Source organism: Aplysia californica, unplaced genomic scaffold, assembly GCF_000002075.1.
Source record: "Aplysia californica isolate F4 #8 unplaced genomic scaffold, AplCal3.0 scaffold00058, whole genome shotgun sequence".
Taxonomy (NCBI): Eukaryota; Metazoa; Mollusca; class Gastropoda; order Aplysiida; family Aplysiidae; genus Aplysia; species Aplysia californica.
Genome location: NW_004797328.1, coordinates 1,442,484 through 1,459,525, shown reverse-complemented (window position 1 = coordinate 1,459,525; position 17,042 = coordinate 1,442,484). Strand labels below are relative to the sequence as shown.

Here is a 17,042-nt window from a genome sequence, read left to right as displayed (position 1 = left end):
TTACTTCCATTATTCTGTGATTTCCAGGACCTCTCACAGCTGTGTAAACTTTTAAAGACAAAAGAAGAAGAACGTGCTTATTGTAGAAATGACAGAGAAACCTGCCATGCATTACACTTGCCAAGATCAGAATGTCATAACCTGTTCATGAACTTGTAAAGATTTAAAAGCAGTGTAAGTTTTGTCTCTTTCACAACGCCATTCAAAGAAAGATCAATACTTTTGAAAAGAAAAATAAGAAAAAAAAAGATCAAAGAGACACAGGCACTGATCCATATTGGTCGGGTCAAATACGGAGATAAATGAAACAGAAAAATAACAGTTGGCCACATTTCATCAGTTTTCCTGGATTTAAAAACTTAAAAGTTGAGCATCTGGCTCTACTACATGAACTACATTTCAAAAACAAATGAATTTTAGTGAACTTATCTTAAACTCAAACAACAACAAAAAGAGGAAAGAAAGAAAACAATCTGTTTGCCTTGTCACCAGATAATATTAACCTAACCCCATCAGTTGTCTCTTTCACAGATTCTACTGAAGGCTTAACCACTATGTGAACAGTGCTTATTTATCCCAATACAAATACATATATATATATATATATGTATACTCAGGCTGTAAGTTTCATGATAACAAATTGACAAAACAGAAGAAAAAAGTAGAGGAATCCTACATAATTCTCAGATGTGTCAATGATTTGAATACTGAACCTCTTCTCACTGTGTTTAAAGGAGGCCACTTGATTAAATAAGGTTGTTCACAACCCCTGTTTCTTATGATAAAACCAAAGTTGAAGGAGCAGTAAAAGCAAAATCCAAAATTGTCAAGGAAAACTATCCTAGAAGAAACGTTCTTAGAGTCACATGTATAACAAAATTCTTCAAGTCGTAGACCTACTTTAACTTTAATACAAACGAAGCCACAACTCATGACACAACCCCATTGTATGACACACAGGCTGAATACCGTTGTATCAACTCAACCACTTTCTTCCTCATAAATTTAATTTCTGTAAGAGTTTTACAACACTTGCAACACAATTAAGTCATATGTAAGTCCGCAGATCAGAGGTGCTACTAGAGAATTACAAATGTGAGGCAGCGTGGTGGAATCAGGCTCTCGTCAATTTTTGGGCATGTAGAGTTATTGGTATTATCTTAAAGCTTTTTCCTTTGTCTTTATTTGGATGAAAAAAATATCCGTTTATCTTGAATACAAGTCGAGATAGTTGCGACAGAAGGAGGTGGGGGTCACCTGTTTTCAGAGGTAAAATTAGTGAAAAAATGGCCGCCAAAGATGAGTGATTTCCTTAGCTTAAGAGTCTGTGGTAACTGAAAATTTACATTTTTTGTGCCTTTAATCAATGCTTTTCAGACAAATCCACACAAAAATTAGTTCTTTAAAGGGCATGAAAGGTGTTGAGCCAAAAAAAAAAATTATTAAAATTCACAAACCTGCGGAAAAATGCAAGTTTCAGCATTTTGATTATTTTGACGAGAGCCTGATTCCACCACGCTGCCTCACAAATAGCATGCAAAGAAAAGGAGGAGGAGAGTAAACAACCATAGATGTTTGATAGGAAAGAAGGAGCCAACAACATCAGGGCAATTTATGCCAACCACCTACTTTCCCTTTTTTGATCCACATGACGCTAACCTTTGACAAAAAGGTGGAGAAAAAAACATGTATACTTTTGGGATACAGAAAGAACACCCAACACAGCAATTCAGCAATGATAATTTCCCAACACAGAGAAGCACGACTGACCACTGACAGAAACAACAGAGTGACAGTAAAGATGTAGCACCCACCAATGACAACCTTTACAAAAACCTGATGAAACCCCTTCCCCACATCCCTTGCACTTCAGCTAAGATAGAAAATGCACGCATCATATTTGAACATTTGAATTCCTCCTCAAATTTGGGCACTGGTCACAGCTGGCATTGAAACAGAGCATAAATTCACTTTATGTCGAGGGAAATTTTTTAAAAACAAAAAAACCTATTCCACCACCTTGTTGGACGTGCTCATACAGTCTTCATAGAGAGAGAATTCAGATGTAAAGCTGTTCCACCCTTGACAGCCTGTTTCCCCATTAACAAAAACATGAAAATGCTCAACACAAACAGATGATCATTATTTATCTCACAAAATAATAATTAATATTCTTGTTATTTTTATACCGCAGTACAAATTTGTGCTTCACTGAAGAAAAAAAATGTCAGCCTGTAAGTTCAAAAATGAGGAGCAAACATTGTGCGAATAAATAACAACTACCTGCAAACCTTTATTTATATATGTTTTTTGTGAGGCATCATGGTGGAATCAGGCGCTCGTCAAAATATTGAAATCGAAGAAACAGGCATTTTTTCCTTCAGTTTAGCAATTCTTATCACATTTTTGTTTTTTGGCTGAACACCTTTTATGTCCATATAAAAACACATTTCCATGTGAATTTTACTGAAAAACGTTGATTAATGGCACAAAATATATAAATTTTCAGTTTTCGAGGACTCTCAAGCTATAGAAGTTTCCAAACTTTGGAGGCCATTTTCTCGATAATTTTACCTCTGAAACCATGCTACCCCCACCTCCTTCAATTGAAAATATTTCGACTTCTATTCTAGTAGGTAGCGTAAACACGGCCTCGCGGGCACTCGCGGCCTTCCGACCGCGTGGTATCGGTGAAATCGGGGTAATTCCGATCGCTGTTTCTTTGCTCTTTCGCTGTAAAACACCAAGTGCCGTACACCTTGTAAAAGTTCAGCTTTTCCTCGTTACAATGGTGTAAGTTGTTTTTATGTCCGATTAGTAGGAGCTGGAGAATCGCCGATGAAAGCGAAGCCCCTCGCGGTGGGAATGCGTGGTCGGCTGGTTGAAAAATTGACACGGGTGCATTCAAATGCTTGGCGGAACGAGGAATGATTAAATACCATCTTTTCATTGGCAAAGAACTGTAGAGCTTTACACGAGCTTTCCCGTGGTATGTGTTTTGCCTTTGGCGTCTAAATAGAAAGCTTTTAAAAATACTGTCAAAATGTTTAAAGATCACTTTTTACCCATAATATGTAAAATACCGGCTTGAAAAATATATTTAATAAAAGATCAGCTTATTTCCTATTAGAATAAAGTAATCAGCTTGGAATTATTTTTTATCAATCCTTCCGCGAGACTCAGAAAGCATGTGACCCCGCACGCGGGGTACACTACATGATAGAGCCGACTCGCTCGCCGCGGGGCCCGGTGCGGCGCCGGCCGGGTCAACGCTCGGTGTTTTTGTCGAAATAACGACAGATCATCGTGTTTGAGGCGATAAAGTACTGATTTGTAATGATCTCACAGTCTTGAAAAAAATTAGGCTCCATATATTTGTTATAGTGATTGTACTCTGTTAATGTGGAGATGTTTAGTGCTCTTGGTACTCTTTTATTGTCTGTCAAACATGGGGTTGCAGCCAGTGACTGACTTTAACAAATTTGATCAAATTTTAAACAAATACCATTTTCTTAAAAATTAACTGAGAGGTTAAAGAATGGTACCAAAATGCTCAGTGGATATAGGCCTTTCAAATGGAACTGATAAATTTGGCATACAGCTACATTGAAAATTTAGTTTCTGGTACCTAATTCTAGATAAAAGGGTGTTTTTTTCATAGAAAGCAAAGCAAATGAATAAGCTTTCAGATGATACCAATAACTCCAAATGCCCAAAAGTTGACGAGCGCCTGATTCCACCACGTCGTGACACATATGATGTGCGTCAGATGTACATTGGTGTGCAAATCAGTGCAGTCCTGCCGCTGGAGAACTTTACACTTCCTGTCACTATGTATGTGTCAGTATGTAAAGCAACACACACACACAGCCTTCCCTTCACCAAATAACCAGAGTCTGTGACTGTGAGGGCACGGTGGATGACTTAGCAGTCATCAGCTCCCTAAATTCTTCCTTGCTTACTTTAATGTTCTCCTGACTCTCTCGCAGTATTGCTCAGCTTCAGGCCTGTTCCTTCTGGGACATTGTCCTTCTACTTCTTCTCCATCTACCTCTCCCTCTCTATCCTTGTACAGGACCCTTCAACATTTCAGTGCCTCCGAACCATTTCTTCCAGAGTGCACTCTACAGTTAAGTACACTTTGGACAAATAATTCTGAGGCAACCATTTGCAATAGCAAGCCTTTATGATTGAGCATACCATATAATCACTCACCACATCAGTGACCAAAACTGTGATAGGAAGGTTACCCCCCCCGCATTCTGTGCATGTCCCTAAAATGATACAAGCATTAGCCCTGGGACAAAGTGGGCCTTGTACATTTTGTTCAACACAATACGCAGCTACGCACTAGCATGGGAGATTTTCTCATCCCCACATCGCTGACGAGTAAACAAAGCTTCTATTTCATCACATGTGACTACTTGTTCAATTCAATGCATGTTGATCTAGAGTGCAGGTTTATATTTTGTTGAGCACAGAAAGGTTATAATGTCAAATCCCTTGCCACAAACACACAAACGTTATACCACATTCGCAAGCTCTCTGCAGGCCCTAAGACACAAGCTTGACTGGTGGGACGAAATAACAAGAGTAGGCGCTGTATTATGATGAGAAAAACTCATAATTATAGAATTACATACCTGAAGCAGCAATGAACGTTTACTCAATGTCACAGTAAATGACGACCGAAAGAGGTGATGGCAAACTCAACACTGACGAAACAAACAGAAACTCTCGTCAAACGTCATAATATTTGGCCCAGATTCACTAAACCTTATAAATTTCAAGCAATGAAACCGGTGAAAAATTTTGAAAAATATCAGGCCACAAGACTTCAGGTTCAACATGGGTATCTCAATATTCATTGAGCTAAATGCATCCAGGACTTTTTTAAACAGAAAACATTGACAAAAGAGATAGATGACCTTCAAGCTCTACTCCACAAACCAGACAGCATCAGCATTTTCTGTCAAATGTTTCTTTCCTTTTACATACTGAAAATTTCTACATGACAACATAAGGTGAGAACAGTCGAACTGCACAGAAACAAAATCATTAATAATAAATTGCATTTGTATAGCACAAATTTTCGCTCATCAGCAAGCTCTATGCGCTTTACAATCTATATTATGACCCCAGCAGACCTGATAGCATTCTGAAACAATCTCGGCTTCCTGGGAAACATACAGTGCAAGCTGCCATTTATAGGCGCTTCAACACTATCATTCTGACAAGATCTTTCACTGTCTATAGCTGGGTACCCATCCCCACCTGTGTGAAGAGAGGAAAATTTGTGTAAAATGCCTTTCCCAGGCACACATTGGGCCAGTGCCAGTGGCTCGAACCCCTGAACAGGCAACTTCACAACTGCGAGTCCAGAAGCCTAACCTCTTGGCCACAAACGCCACAAAACTGCAACCAGTCAAAACAGCAGGAATAGGGGAACCCAGTTGGACAAAAGCTTGCTACATTCACAACGCTCAGTCACTTTGCCGCTAGCATACTGGTGTCCTCACATTATCTCCTCCTGGACTCCTGCCTTTAGTCTTAGCCCATCTAAAGCCCACTGCACAAAGATAAATCATTACTACATTCTTCATGAGGACATACACAAGAATCTCTTTCCCACCACTAAGAAAGCAGCTCTTTAACAAAAATAGACAACTGTACATTTTTGGTTAAAAATGTTCCTGCTTATAATTTTACACCCACACGCTTTGGTTAACTATATGAATTTATCACTTTTGGTTCTTCGTATGAACAACATTCACAAAAATATAATAATTATAATAATAACAATATGGTTTTTGTTACACATTGTGCTGCCTTCAAGTGAAGGCAAATGTCATTTGTGACTTTGTGTCAAATGCAGTAAATGAAGTTTCGTTCACCTCCTTTCCTCCCCAGACACACACTTAAGCTTCAGGAATAAGGGTGTACACGAGACATACACACTAACGTATACACAATCAACCACTCAAACATTTTTAACACCGCCAGTACTATCAGATACTCCACAACCTGCCTATGAAGACTACACTAGCAACTAAGATCTTCCTTCACTGTGCAGGTGAACAAGTAAGCTCTGTAAAAATGCACTCCACTAATCATGTGAAGCCCTGCCAGCACTCTCTTCGCTAGCCAAAATCAGTCTAAACACATTGTCAAATCAAAATTCAACTATGCATGCATTATCCATAAACAGTGACCAGCAAAGCAATCTTCAAAAAGTTCTACTGGGATTTATTTTTTTTTCATAATCATCCATATCTAATCTGAATCGGAGTTTTTAATTTCATACGCATCTTGTGTTATTAGTTAAGCCGCTTGCACAGTGATCAAGCAGCTTTGTCGGAGAAGCAATGGCTTGCATCCCAAGATGTCTTCTAATGTTGAAATCCCTGTAAGACATTACAAACTTCAAAGAAGTTCAATGAAATCCTCACAGGATTTCAACATTAACTGAAGTAACAACCCTACTTTTAGCTTCGACAATTCACATGTTTGTGCATAACATAGCAAGTTCTCTTCACATCACACATACACAGAGTCAACATCAGAATCACCCACAGCCTTCTCATCCACCTCGGACGCAGGCAAACCACCCTCGTCTTGCGGCAAAGAAGAGCTGGCATCTTCCCAAACGTCATCCAACACGTTTACCTCTAAGGCTTCTCCACGCAAGGCACTTGAAGTAAAACCACCGCCACCGGTTGGTTGACTGAAAGACTCGTTACCCCATCTCCCCCTGTCCTCGCTGCCCCCATCGTCAGCCCTCTCCGCACCTGAACTTTGGAGCTCCAAGTCAGGAGCTAGTTCCGAGCAGCTGGAGGCGAACAACTCACCAAAAGAAATCTTCCTCACCAGGGAATACTCAATGGTGTTGTCTGCACAAAGTGCCCCAGCTGACTCGCCCGCTGCCGACGGCACACAGGCATTTTTGTCCTCCTCAATTGCACTATCATGAAGTCCCGCGTCACTGACTTCAGTTTTCGCATCCTCGCAGGGAAGACAAGCAGCACGAGCACCGGGACTTTCCCCGTCTTCCAGCGAAATGTTTCGTCTGCCGCCTATAGCCAACTCATCAACGATGAGGTCCGCAGTATCTCCACACAACTCAACAGCAGATGGCGTTTTACAACTTCCGCCCACCTGCACGGTTGGCAGATCAACCTCAGCAGTTTCTCTTTTGATTGACCTCAAGCAGGAAGAATTTCCATTCGACGGAGATGAGGACACCCCTGGTCTATGACCGACACTGGGACTCGATAGACTCGCATTCACATGGGACTCATCTTCTGTCACCACAGTACTATCCTCCAGGTTGTCCATCTTCAAAGCGAGCTTTTGATGGGACGAGAAAGGCGCCGTCTTTTCGTCTTCATCACTCGTCCCAACACGCCCCCCGACACCAGTACCTCCATCCCCCTCTTGCCCGACATTCTCCTCCGCTTCACTTATGACCTCACTACACTGCTCTATTTGGTACTTTTCCCCAAAGCTACCCCGCCCACCTGCTCCTGCTCCCTCTTCTCTGCCCAGACCACTAACAGTGTCACTGTTCTGGCCAACGCCCAGAAAACGAATCCCTTCGTCCACTTCTGACATCCGAGAACGCACATCTGCTGTCATCTGCAGTAAATTTTCCGCCATTTCAAGCAGGGACGCTTCCCCTAACGAAGGGCCAACCTGTGATGACTTGTCCCCGGAGGCACCCACCGCCCTCCTCCGGCAATACTGATCCACTTGTCTGACTGTTCGACCACTGTCATCAAAGTCATCTCTAGCAGTATGCACACCAGAACTAGAAGACCCCGCTGCCTGAAAAACTCCTCTGTCCCCTCTGACACATTCTGCCACAGCTTTTTTCTTCGACTTATTACTTTTGCTGGCAACTTTCCCGATGTTACTTTTGCCGGACACGTCCTGTCGGAGCGCGGCCTCCGATGAGCTCTGCTCGGTGTTCTGCCGTTTTGCCTCGCTCAAAGAATTGTGAACCTCACACGAGGGAGAGCTAATATCATCCAAGTCCCATCCGGCAAAGATGGAAGCCAAATCCTTGCTGAGAAAGTCTTTCGTTTTGTCATCTTCGCTCGCGTGGATGTTGGAGACGGAGAGGTCTTTGATGGCACCAAACATGGTGCCAAAGAGGCCTAGAGTCTTGCTGGCACAGTTGGACTCGGACGTTCTTTCCTTCTCCTCACCACAGACACCCACACCCACACCCACCCCGCCACAGGTAGCTACAGCCGGTGAAGCGCAGGACATCTCAGAGAGCGAATTGAACACGCCGCTAAAGTCGGGGAAACTCTGGGTGCTCTCTGCCATGGTAAGAGACTGAGACTTTCTCCCTTGACCTTGAGCAGCGGGTCCGGTGGCCTTGAGGGTCTGCTCCATGCAGTACAAGTCCTCCACGCTCTTGTTGGGCACACGGGACACCACAGTGGACTTGGACTCGTCAAACCGACTTGACTGGCTCAGTTTGCGGTGATGACGTCGGCTGCTCTTCCCGGCAGAGCCACGGCGTGCTGGCTCTTCCCTCTCACCTACAGAGATACAGAGAGAAACACTTAGTTTTAATAAGGTTTTACTGCGCTTGCAACTGCATAAGGTCATATGAGCGCTAAGGGGTGGATGTCAACAGAAAAGTCCAAACGGGGAATCAGGCTTACTCTGCTCACCTCTCTTGCCTCAACAGCACAAAGTCTGCTTTGACTATCAAGGCACCCCGGAAATAGCAGTTCACAAGAGAGTGACAAACATACCAAAGAATTAGATGAAAAATGACGATAGTAAGGATGAGGAAAGAAAAAGCAGCAGTTCCCCCTTATGTTATTCTGGCACAGTAAGAGCATGACATTGATAAATCAGCCCATTTACAATTTTTCTGTGCATAAAAACATGTTAATATCCCCCCTTTGGGAATGGCCTGAAAAAAACTTCAGTCAGTAGCACTGCCCGGGGGTGGGGGGGGTGGACACAGACATATGCAAGAAAAACAGGCTCTAGTGACAGAACAACACAAATGTCTTTGCACATCTCATATTTAAGGAATTCAAGGGAGTAAAATGAAGCACCCCAGCAAAATAGCAGCCACTGAGAGCATCAATAGAGGGAGACAAATGGAAACAACAGAGGGAAAGAGTAATGTAGGACCTATCAGTGGCCCCCCTCTAACCACCTGTGAAAAAAAGACTGAAAAGACGCTTAAAAAGCCTTGTGCAGAAACAACATTTTTGTATATTCAATTGAACTTGCTCTAATGATTACGTTCAAGACAACCACCTGTATAAATGACCACTTCTCACATTGCATTTTTGCGTATTACATTTTATTTTCCCTTTTTTTTTTTTTTTTTTTAAATTGCTAAATTACAGGTGTATATGTATTTGAAAGGATTGTTGTACAGTACATTGGATGGGCCAGTAAGCATGAAACATGCATTTGTGTAAGCTGTGAAAATTTTATTGCGATACGAAGCTCTTAGAGCCCAGACACACACACACACACAAACACCTTTGGAGATTTCCTGTGGGTGGTTGGCGGGTGCTCAGGTGTGGTTTGCTCCTTCTTTCCTATCAAACATCTATTGTCCTAATATCTCCTCCTTTTTTGTGTTTGTTACTCTCTTGTAACACTTCTAATCTTCGGAACTTATATGACCTTTCAAGTGCTGTAAAACTCTTACTATAACAGACCAAAAAAAGCCTGGCAAAATACGAGGTGCTCCTTTTTTAGATTATTCTGAGGAACTTGTTTGACTTTATCGAGAAAGAGCAATAAAAACAAAAAAATCTCTGAAAACGTTTAAAAGAGTAAAACTCCACAGAACTGAGGAACATCATCAGACGCATTGAAAAGAAACGTGTAGCGATACGACAAAACAAGTCACATGTCACACTTTGATAAGATTACACAATGGGTAGAAAATCAAAGATCTACTCGAGCGCTAGAAGCAGGTGTAAATAATTTCAGTCTAGATGCTTTGGTTCCAAAGTTGTAGTCGTTTGAAGCTGGAGAGTCAGAAACAGTTTTGAGAAAATCGAGGTCGAGCCCATTATCTTAAAACAAGTATGAAGCAGTACATATCTGGCAAGTAAGTACTGCATGTAATGATAATAATAATAATACAAGTAAACAGCATTCATTTGTAAAATGCATATGGGAGCCCACTCAACAGCAAGCTCTAAGCACTTTACAATCTATAGTATTACCCAAACAGACCCTGGAACACCCAGAAACATTCTCAGTTTCCCCTGAAGTATACAGTGCAAGCAGCCGATAAAGAGCTCCAACACTAACAAACTGACAAGATCTTTCCCTGTCTGTTTTTTTTTTTTTAACTAAATAAATAAGTCTCCATCGGTCTACCTCCCGGCACAGTGGGCAAACACTAACAAACTGACAAGATCTTTTCCTGTCTGGTTTTTTTTTTAACAAAATAAAAAACAATATCTAGAAGACTACCTCTGGGCACGGTGGGCGAGGAGAGCTCCTGGAAGCGCTGTAACTCGATGCCTAGCTCCTCCATGGAGCTGAGCCCCGTCTTGTTCCTCTTGCTCCACTCCTCCTGGCCTGCACTGTTGGAGCGGGGACGCTGCCGGTGGCGGGAAGCCCAGGTTTGGGTGCTCTTGTTGGCCCTGAGGTGTGAAGGTTTTGTAGTTTTACTTGAGTAAGAGTTTTACTACAGCATTTGAAACACAATAAGGTCATATGAGTGCTGATGATTAGATATATTACTAGAGAGAGCACTTGCAACACAATTAGGTCATATAAGTGCCGAAGATTAGAGATATTACAAGAGAGTAAAGTAAAGTTGTTCCCACATCCGATCTGGACATTGGGGATTGCCTTGTTAGTGAGACAACTTCCTGGGCCTTCAGCATTATTGTGGTAGGGTGGCCAGTTCCTTTCCACGCCACCTTTACTTCCTCAACTCCAAGTCAGGTACCCATTACTGCTGGGTGAGCAGGAGGGGGTGAAAAAAATTTGTGTCCGAACCGAGGCTCGAACCCCGACTTTTTGCTTCGGAAACGAGCGCACTAACCGCTCTGCCATCGCACCCACTTGTTACAAGAGAGTAACAAACACAAAAAAGGAGGAAAGATCACGATGATGATGTTTGACAGGAAAGAAGGAGCAAACCACACTAGGGCACCCACTAACCACCCTCTGAGGTCTAGTTTGAGTTTGAGTAAAGAGAAGCACATCAACGCCATAACAATCATATTATAGTGTAGGGAAGAGGCAAGACAGATAAGAATAACAAAAGGGAAAGAAAAGAAGTAGGACCTTTGGAGTTCTGACCTGCAACCTTTCGGTTGTGAGCCCAACAGAATAACCACTCGTGCTGGGCGGTACCGGCGAAAACCCAGCACAAGGTCACCCGTTGCGTTGTGCATCTGACATCACAGCTGCTGGGCCTACACACTTCGGCCGGTAAAAAAACGTTGGTGTCGGCTCCTTCCCAGGACCAGTACTGAAGGCATGGTGCCCGTACTGACACCTCCTCCGGTCGAACCGGGATTTCCGGTACTGGGTACCCGTACCTGCCCATCCCTGCTAACCCCTAGACCACCGACGCTGGTACTCACTGCTGCTCCGTTTGGTCGTCTGTAGTACAGAGCAGACCGCTGTCCCTCAGGAACTGCAGACGCGACATCTCCAAGGCCCTCAGCAGCTCCATGTGCTCATCTAGGACAATCTCCGAGAGGCCTGGAGACACACACACACACACACACAGTCACACATACATACTTATCAGATAGTTTGTAAGTTTTAGTATTCTGCTATATAATCCTATTTACCAACCCAACAGTGTACAAGGCACAAAGTGTTTTGAGTAAACGTTTTACGGTACTTGCAACAGAATTAGGTCATAAAAGTGTCAAAGATTAGAAGGTGTTACAAAACAGTAACAAACACAAAAAAGAAGACAGATTTGGACAAAAGACATTTGATTGGAATGAAGAAGCAAACCAAAGCACCCACCAACCACCTGCTTAGTCAGAGTTTTGCAGCACTTGCAACACAAAAAGGTCATACGAGAGCCAAAGATTACAGGTGTAACTAGAAACTAACAAAAAAAGAAAAGAAGGGGGAGAAATAAGGACGATAGAGTCCATGTTACAAATGAGGAAGTGAGGGACAAAATCAACAGGACTTGCAAAGAAGATCCTAAGGGTGCAGTACAAGGAGGGAGAAGGAAAGGCAGACAGAAAAAGAGATGGGAAGACAACATAACTGAATGGACAAGTAAGTTCGGTGAAGCCCTTCAAAAGGCTGAAAATAGAGAGGGATGGTGGCCCAATCATCCTTGGTTCCCCTGTGGTCATCCAAGACTAAGGGATAAATACCCCCCAAAAATACAGTGCAGCCTCTCTTTAACGACCTTCGATATAACGACATCCTCTGCATAGCCACATGGTGCCCAGGTCCCGATTTTTTAATTATATATCATTAGTAATATTTTTGGTTGCCTCTCTATAACGACAACCCTCAAAAACAACATTTTTTTCTGTTCCGACGATGTCGTTATAGAGAGGCATGCAGCGGAATGGACAGGCTTAAAGTTTGGTGACGCCCTTCAAAAGGCTGAAAATAGAGATGGATGGAGAAAAGTGGTGGCCTAATCATCCTAGGTTCCCCCTTGGTCATCTAAGACTGAGGAATAAATACAAAAAAGAAATACAAAGCTCGCTTGCCTTCGGCTTCTCTCCTCTGCACCTCGTCTTTATCTACCAGCATGCACCAGCGGCTGCAGTGATTGTGAAGTTCCTTCGTCCTCGGGTTCCTGGCACGCACACGATTGCAACCGGCCCGGTGACACTTGCCTGGAAGGATAAGTAAGAAAAGAATGATGGTGTAATACTGTTTCTACAAATCTCTCATCTCCTGCTAGAATTGGCAGCTCACGCTTTTTTGGTTTCTGAGGGTTTTTTTACCCTGATCGGACAAAAAAAACAACATAATTTTCCAACCATTTAAGTCGACATAGAAAAAAAGAGAGAAAGTACCCTCTTAACTCATTTGCTACGCCGAGCCGTGGGGGGCGGCGCGGCTAATGTGCCGTAAGTACGCTAAACCGCCCCTGGCGGCTCGAGAACCGATCTTCAATTTTAGGTTAGATTCTATTCCAATCCGCATATCCATGTAAAAATAAAGGTCATAATATAATGTTGACTTCCGGGTCAAGCATTTCCACTGAAAATCGAAAGTTTAGATTCAATTTTGAAACGCGATTTCGTAGTTTATTCGACTTTGTTTTATCGCGATGCCAAAATTATAGCCCGGACACCAGTCTTAGCAATTTTACACAACAAAATATATCATTATTTTGCCCACTAAAGAAGTGTAGGACTCTTTTTTTATAATATTGATACGATTGGACTCATATTGCCAATGCACTGTTATTTAGAAATCAATATTTTTGAGTGCCAGATCTAGGTCTAGATCTAAATTGTCAAAATATGTTTTTCTCCCCAAAATCAATACTTTTTGATGAAATGACCCCAAAGATGCCACTCAAGACATGTATAGGTTTATTCCAAATGCAATTCTGAATAATTCCATATTAGATACGAGTGGGTTTTTATCTGTTTGTGATCGTCTTTCAAGATTATTTTTTAAAAAATTTTTTTCAATATCGGATGGAATGATCCAAATGTACAAATATCATGGAATGTATGTAAATAACTGCACATTTTTCAATATTTACCTGTTCTATATACAGTTATGGTTATTTTGATGTATCATTTGACTAGGTGCAAACATATTTTTTTAGTTTCACCTGAGATTATACATTTTTTATTTTCCAATTTTATCCGCATCCAATCACAATTGTGTTGCATAATCGCCTCTTACAGGAACCAAAGTTGAAAAATACGCAAATGAATAATGCAGATGTATTCTACAAACCATACTGAAAATGTTGGTATATAATATGTTGATATTTATTTGAATTTATGGCCCCAAAAACCTGTGAACTGCGCACTAGTCATCATCTCATTTCGCCCTCCCGAAAAGAATTCGTCCACAAGCCGAAAATAATACATAGCGAATGAGTTAAAACGCTAAGTCTAGGTTTCTTAAGTTGACTGAATAATAGGGATGACTTTTCGTAATAGGGTTATATGAATAATTTCTAGCTTTCCAGGGACACTGAATCAGCACCATACTTTTCCAGCTTTATTTTTCGTTTCTATGACCATTTGCAAAAACTGACAATGTGACTGATTTCTTTACATTCATTTACATTCATAACTGTGTTCGCGCATATTTCCGACACAAAAACTAAGAATGAATGTGCTAGCTGTCATTATTTTTATTCGATACAAGAAGTTTATCTCTGCCCACGTGTTTACACGGTTTTGTGTTGTTTTTTTAATCGCTTATATTATATCTTTTTAGTTGTATGCAGGCTGCCGCAGACACAGCATGATTCTTGAACAAATGCAGAGTAACTTTCTCTTGCTTAATAGTAAAATAAGAGCTAACGCTAATCGTCTTTAGTTAAAAAATGCAGATGTGCATCTTTCTTCTCTTATAACTTGACTATTACTACTCGCGCTGATTTAAGATTTCTCATGGCAAAAGACATAATATTCGTAGTCAGTTTAACACAGATTTTGGAGAGATCTGTCGAGCCATTTTTTAATTAACAATCATTTATTCATAAGTTTGAAACTAAAATAGGACAAATTGGGTACTCTACAAACACTTGCCTAGAACAAAAACTAAGCCACAGAAATTAACCATTCTAACGCTGAATAAATCTCCAGACATTGAGCTTTTAGTACATCCGCGTAATGGTTTGCTGTGTGGGATGGGGAAGAAGTTATATCGTTTTAAACATAGTCAAAAACGCGAACTTCCTGACCGACACCGGCAGAGTCGCTTCAGGGCTCATTAACCCCGTGACCTCGAGCCGGGGAGCTCCGGCGGGCTGCTGAGTCACGCTAACTAAAAGTAACAGAATCAGGCGAAAAGTGACGCTGTGTGTCACACAAACACTTCTGCCTGCCGCCAGAGCCGCATGTTCGTGTGAAACGTACTCTCAGACCGGGAAAAGCTGAATAAATATCGCAATTGCGGCCTGCAAAATGAATTTAAGGACGTTATCGGATTTGGTTATCAAATATTCGAGAATTTTATGTATTTTCGTCGGGCTTTCCAGAGGCAATTTACAGATTTTCTCAAATTTCCGGGGCATTCCCTGGTCTCTGCAATTTCCCAGGTAATTCCGGGGGTCCCCGGGATTCTCAGGGCCCTGTTTTAGTTATTAGTAGGCCCTTACATAAAAGCCAAAATGACCGGTATCTGGGTACAATTTCGGGAAAAACTCAGGGGATTGAGTGAGTTAATCAAAGTAACAACAAGCCCTTCAAAACGTTTCTTATTCCCATCAAACTCTCATGACTTAATGTTTCCCTTTTCTATCCACCTACTCCATGCTACAACGAAGCTAGGAAATAATACTAGTTAAGAAACAAAGAAAACAAAAGCAGAAAAACCTCAAGACTTCTACTTCCACACAGCTCACCAAGTTCTCTAGTGACAGAACCCTCGGCCTCACTCTCTTCGCTCTCATCCGACGGCCACTCCAGTAATGCTGCCACATTGGTATGTCGACCCGAAGCATCTTTGATCCACGGATTGGAAGGGTCCACCTCTTGGATGGAAGCAACAATTGCACGATGCAAATCCTCCTGGATTAAAAGAAAAAAATTTTTTTCTTCATTTTAGTAAGAGTTTTACGGCATTTGCAACACAATAAGGTCATATAAGTGCCGAAGAATAGATTATGCGTTACAAGAGAGAAACATACACAAAAAAAAAGGAGAGACAAAGACAATAGATGCTTGATAAGAAAGAAGAAGCAAAACACACCAGAGCAGCCGCCAACCACCCACTAAAGAAATGGCAGAGTATGAAGTAGTAAAAGACATGTTAAACTTAACAAAATGGCATCGGTTAAAAAATCTTCAAATTCAACTTTTTTGCCAGAAGCAACTCATTTAGTCAGCACCACGCTTCACAAATTTCTACCCACTTACGTCTTCTGCCTCTCCGCTCAGCTTCCTCCTTTTCTTCGCCTTGCGGGCAGCTGGCGGGGTCTCTGGGGGCACCAGGCCCTTCGCAATGGCCATGATGAACTCGAGTCTCTTGCGCTGCACCACGTTGGCCTGCTCCATGATCTTCCTGCGCGGCGTGCGGAGGTACAGCCGGTTCACCATCTGGGACAGGATCTCTGTGCACTCCTCCAGCTCCGTCTGAAGGACAACAGTAGGACAATATCATTTTAAAGTTTCAGTAAGAGTTGGGTTTTTGTGGGGGGGTTTTTGTGTCAGGTTTTACGGCACTCACAACTGCATACAGTCATATGAACCCCAAGGGGTGGATGTCAACTTACAGGGAATTGGGCTTACTCTGCTCACCTCTCTAGCTTCAACAGCACAAAGTCTGTTTTGACTATCAGGGCATCCCGGAAATAGTGGGTCACAAGAGTGTGACAAACATACAAAATAAGTAGAGGAAAAATGACGATAGCAAGGATTAGGAAAGAAAAAGCGGCAGTTCCCTGTTGCAGTTCAGGCACAGTTATGAGAATGATATTGATGAATCAGCCCATTTACAATTTACAATTCTACTGAGCATAAGAACATATTAATGTCCCCCCTTTGGGAATGGCGTAAAGACACTTCAGTCAGTAGCACCGACCCGGGGGGTGAGTAAAAGTTTTACATCACTTGCAACATAGTAAGGTCATATAAGTGCCGAAGATTGGAAGTTCACAAGAGAGTAACAAACACAAAAAAGAAGGAGGGGAGATAAAGACGATACATATTTGATATGAAAGAAGAAGCAAACCATACCAGAGCACCCTCCAACCACCCACGGTATAGTTATTTAAGAGGCGGGACCATCTTAGGGAAATGGTAATGGAATAGGTATGACGCCCCTGTCAACACTGTTAGGTTATTTAAAAGGCAGAACCGTCGGAGGGAAAACATTAGGACAATATCACATATTGAAAGGAA

The 17,042-nt window shown here is 42.0% G+C and overlaps 1 protein-coding gene across 1 annotated transcript in view; it reads right to left on the bottom strand.

Moving 5' to 3' along the window:
• Window positions 1–6,249: 6,249 nt before the first annotated feature.
• LOC101848573 (ankyrin repeat and IBR domain-containing protein 1) overlaps window positions 6,250–17,042 on the bottom strand; it is a 32,679-nt gene continuing 21,886 nt past the window's right edge. Inside the window, exons 18-23 of the mRNA XM_005093127.3 lie at window positions 16,059–16,274; window positions 15,545–15,710; window positions 12,708–12,836; window positions 11,598–11,718; window positions 10,471–10,643; window positions 6,250–8,549 (exon numbers count right to left, since the gene is read on the bottom strand). Of these exons, the coding sequence (XP_005093184.1) occupies window positions 6,538–8,549; window positions 10,471–10,643; window positions 11,598–11,718; window positions 12,708–12,836; window positions 15,545–15,710; window positions 16,059–16,274 (2,817 nt within the window). The 3' untranslated portion in view covers window positions 6,250–6,537. The remainder of the gene's footprint in view (window positions 8,550–10,470; window positions 10,644–11,597; window positions 11,719–12,707; window positions 12,837–15,544; window positions 15,711–16,058; window positions 16,275–17,042) is intronic.